Raw genomic sequence first — 5,000 nt, 5'->3', positions numbered from 1 at the left:
CACATGTGATATGTGAGTGTGTGTATATATATATATATATATATATATATATATATATATATATATATATATATATATATATATATATATATACTCACATATCATTATATACATAACTAAATAAATGGATACATAGATATACATATAGATATATTGATATAATAACGTTGATAGTATTTATGACAGTGGCATTCGTTATGATAAATATCTAAGTAATGAACATATAAGTACATTTATAGTTCACTGGAACTTGTCCACATTATTATCGTAATTATTGTTCTCTTACCATTACCATTATTTTCATATCATCTTCATTATATATATATATATATATATATATATATATATATATATATATATATATATATAAATGTGTGTTATCAGCATTGATAATAAAGTTTTTAAAATCGTTAAATTATGATAGCACACACGGAAATATTCGTTGGTAATTTCATGTTAGGTTTAAATCATCTATTCTAGTTATTTTGAAAATTTTGCTTGTGCATGTAATTTATAAGAAAAACAGTCGTATGGATGACAAATAAGTACATTAAAAAACTAGTGTTTTGTGTGTCTGTTTTCTATCATACAGCAAATACACAAATGTTTTGCAACTAAACCGGTAGAGACAAATGTGCGTACTATATATTGAAGCAATGACAAGAGTTGAAAAGTAATGCGTCTTGTTTTCGGTTTGGTATCATGAACAGAGTTATGTAGAGTTACTACAAGATTTGTTACGGTGATTCTAGGTTGTATATTAGACTCAAAGAGAATTTACGTTGCAATTTTATTTATAAATATATAAATAATTCTTTACGAAAAGGTTCATTATCCCAGTTCATCCATCATTTCGTCTTTACTTGGACTCGTTGGAGTCATAGAAGTATCGTGGCCTGTATTCACGGGACTCGAAGGAAGCAGACTCGTAGGAGTCGGGGAAACGAGCCTCGCCTCGTAGTTGACCTCAGCCACGTAGCCGGAGTCGCCGTCCACGAAGTACTTGACGGTCTGAAGGCGGCCGTCGGGGAGGTGCACGTAGTAGGATCCCTGAGTGTCTTCACCGTCACGGGCTTCCTGGTGTCCGTAGTTGTTGCCAGAGTCATCATGATCGACAGCCCATTGGAAGTTGTATCTGGCTTCTCCGGATTCGTAGGATTCCTCAGAGGAGCGTCTCTGTTTCATTAAAAAAAAAAAAAAAAAAAATGTCGTTCACACACAGACAAAAAGACATAAATCTGTCAAAACATCTCTCACTGCCCGGGGAATTTTAGACTTCAAATAACTAACCTGTGGTGGCCTTGCTTAAAATTGCTTAGACTTCGAATAACTAACCTGAGGTGGTCTGTATTCGTAGGACTCGAAGCTGTCTGCGGCGGCAACGGCTGCCAAACCGAGGAGGATGAAGACCTGAAACACAATTTTTTTTATACAGTATATACTGTATTCTAAATTGTTGCAACAGTTATAAGTTGAAATGTTATATATATAAGAACCCTAAGGTTCGCCTACCTTGGTGTTCATATTGAGTGCGATTTCAGAAGCTACTGATACTTACCTCCTGAATGCTGAGCAATATATACCTCAGCAAACTTGGCTCTAGGTCATTCAAGGTTAACTTTTTTACATTTGTTACTAAAAGTCTGGGCGGGGTTGAGTTGGTAGCAGGGGCACGGCATCTGTTGTTCAAAGCCAATGACACACACATGGACTCATGCATACTAGCACTCCCACGCATGAATGACCGCAAAATTAAACGGGCACGCTTACAAACACAATCATTAAAAGCACAGGGCAACACCTACATACATCATGCGTGAGCATATAATCCTAGCCTGCACACACACACGCGCGCGTGCGCACACATACACAAGCACATTCACGCGTGTGCAATTTGGGATTGCTTAACGAACATTTCATCGTTCTGTAAGCACTAACTGCACAATGCAGTACCTCTGTGTTGGAAAACTGATTGAAAGCATTTTACCTACGGTACTAGGATCAGTATATGTGTATACATATATAAATGCTAGGTACTTCAACACTGATGTTGATATCACATTGCATTATTTCCATGGTATGATTTAGATTATCTGTATTACATTTCATCAGAGTACGTGTGTTCGTTTGTTCTATTATGGCAGATGTTGTGGCCCCTTGGCAAACAGCACACACTGAACAGAGTGAACAGGGTGAACTCTAGCTTCAAGGGCATTTACTCGCACAGCGCCTCAGGGCCCCAATCATGGATTAAAAGATATTTCTATTCACGGCAAAGTGAAATCAATATCAGAAGTAATGATAGTGTGTCGTTCTCTCATGAAAATAAATCAAACGCCACATTATTTTTTGTTAATATCCTATGCCCATTTTTGCTTCCAACTAGATAAATACGAGTGTTAGTATTCTGCTTAATTTGTGATAAATCCTGTTACTTCATATGTAAGGTTATACTCATACCGTAATTTTTGGATAATAAAGATATATAGCAAGTAATATGATAGTGAGAGAATAGAATGGATAATATAGAATAACAATAGTTCTACAGTTCCTTTATCTACACAACTACCTCACTTTTAATGAATATTGTGCATTGTGGGTTTTCTACCATAGTTTCAACACGAGTGTTTTATTGCTCACACACACACACACACACACACACACACACACACACAAACATATATATATATATATATATATATATATATATATATATATATATATATATATATACTCATATATCTATATATACATAACTAAATAAATGGATACATAGATATACATATATATATTGATATAATAACGTTGATAGTATTAATGGCAGTGGCATTCGTTATGATAAATATCTAAGTAATTAACGTATAAGTACATTTATAGTTAACTGGAACTCATCCACATTATTATCGTAATTATTGCTCTCTTATTACCATTACCATTTCATATCATCTTCATTATATATATATATATATATATATATATATATATATATATATATATATATATATATATATATATAACTGTGTGTTATCAGCACTGATAATAAAGTTTTAAATTATGATAGCACACACAGAGGTATTCAATGGCAATTTCATGTTAGGTTTAAATCATCTATTCTAGTTATTTTGAAAATTTTGCATGTGCATGTAATCAATAAGAAAAACAGTCGTATGGATGACAAATAAGTACATTAAAAAACTAGTGTTTTGTGTGTCTGTTTCTATCATGCAGCAAATACACAAATGTTTTGCAAATAAACCGGCAGAGACAGATGTGCGTACTATATATTGAAGCAATGACAAGAATTGAAAAGTAATGCGTCTTGTTTTCGGTTTGGTATCATGAACAGAGTTATGTAGAGTTACTACAATATTTGTCACGGTGATTCTAGGTTGTATATTAGACTTAAAAAAGAATTTACGTTGCAGTTTTATTTATAAATATATAAATAATTCTTTAAGAAAAGGTTCAATATCCCAGTTCATCCATCATTTCGTCTTTACTTGGACTCGTTGGAGTCGTAGAAATATCGAGGCCTGTATTCGCGGGACTCGAAGGAAGCAGACTCGTAGGAGTCGGGGAAACGAGCCTCGCCATCGTAGTTGACCTCAGCCACGTAGCCGGAGTCGCCGTCCACGAAGTACTTGACGGTCTGAAGGCGGCCGTCGGGGAGGTGCACGTAGTAGGATCCCTGAGTGTCTTCACCGTCACGGGCTTCCTGGTGTCCGTAGTTGTTGCCGGAGTCATCGTGATCGACAGCCCATTGGAAGTTGTATCTGGCTTCTCCGGATTCGTAGGATTCCTCAGAGGAGCGTCTCTGTTTCATAAAAAAAAAAAAAATAAAAAAAAAATTGTCGTTCACACAAAGACATAAAAAGACATAAATCTGTCAAAACATCTCTCACTGCTCGGGGAATTTTAGACTGCAAATAACTAACCTGTGGTGGCCTGTATTCGTAGGACTCGAAGCTGTCTGCGGCGGCAATGGCTGCCAGTCCCAGGAGGATGAAAACCTGAAATTGGTATTTTGTTAGAATGTACGCAGAGTAAGCAACGCCCAGAATTCACAGAGTTTAGTTATGGAAACAAAGTGAAAAGCTTTGATATTCTTACCTTGGTGTTCATGTTGAGGAGAATATCTCAGATGTAACTGATACTTGCCACCCGATTGTTGGACGGTTATATACCTCTGAACTGGTGTAGATGTGATGCAAGGTCATTCAAGGTTTTCTTCCAGCCGTTACAAAACCTCCGGGCGGGGCTGGGTGGCTCACAAATCCTTATATATCTGTCATATTTTGGTAAATGTGTCTACGCACACACAGGCCTTCCCATACATCCACATTAGATATATATCCATCTCTGTTTCTCTCTTTCTAAATATGTACATGTATTTAAAAGACATACACACATTTACGTGTTTGTGTATGTGGACAGATGTACATGTATACATCTACGCATATCTACGTGTATGTGTGTGTGTGTGTGTGTGTGCATATATTCACACGTATGTGTGTGTGTGATGTGATTTTTATCCTCTTTTACCACAACCATGCTATTATCATTTCAGTCAATCAATGCACCGAGGCCTCGTTACTCATAAACCTTGGAGGTAGTCCGCAATAATTTTACTCACTTAACTGGTAGAGTATTCATAATCAAGCGAAAACTACACATAAATACTATAGGTAAATATGTGTATGTGAGTGTGTTCTGTATGTTAAATATATATATATATATATATATATATATATATATATATATATATATATATATATATATGTGTGTGTGTGTGTGTGTGTGTGTGTGTGTGTGTAAATATATATATATATATATATATATATATATATATTTATATATATATATATATATATATATATATGTGTGTGTGTGTGTGTGTGTGTGTGTGTGTGTGTGTGTGTGTGTGTGTGTGTGTGAGTGTGAGCGTGTATGTGTTTATTTATATTCACATACATATGTGTGTGTGTGTGTGATATTTATGT

General features: G+C 35.3%; 1 protein-coding gene and 1 pseudogene across 1 annotated transcript; both read right to left on the bottom strand.

The window, feature by feature from the left end:
* Positions 1-773: 773 nt before the first annotated feature.
* LOC119597020 lies at positions 774-1,552 on the bottom strand (annotated as a pseudogene).
* A 1,858-nt stretch (positions 1,553-3,410) lies between these two features.
* Positions 3,411-4,191, bottom strand: LOC119597019 (pro-resilin-like). The gene is made up of 3 exons (XM_037946453.1): positions 4,111-4,191; positions 3,936-4,010; positions 3,411-3,814 (listed from the first exon to the last, which is right to left on the bottom strand). Exons 1-3 carry the CDS (start codon positions 4,120-4,122, stop codon positions 3,497-3,499), a joined length of 405 nt encoding a protein of 134 aa, XP_037802381.1. The 5' UTR covers positions 4,123-4,191; the 3' UTR covers positions 3,411-3,496.
* Positions 4,192-5,000: the final 809 nt, after the last annotated feature.

The sequence above is a fragment of the Penaeus monodon genome, chromosome 38, assembly GCF_015228065.2.
Source record: "Penaeus monodon isolate SGIC_2016 chromosome 38, NSTDA_Pmon_1, whole genome shotgun sequence".
NCBI classification, from domain to species: domain Eukaryota; kingdom Metazoa; phylum Arthropoda; class Malacostraca; order Decapoda; family Penaeidae; genus Penaeus; species Penaeus monodon.
This window is presented reverse-complemented; position numbering and strand designations above follow the sequence as displayed.

What these genes read in the sequence shown, in the direction of transcription:
- LOC119597019 (XM_037946453.1), bottom strand. An exon ending in ACGAATACAGGCCACCACAG is followed by an intron (nt 3,815 to 3,935) that starts GTTAGTTATTTG and finishes TTTATGAAACAG; the next exon opens with AGACGCTCCTCTGAGGAATC.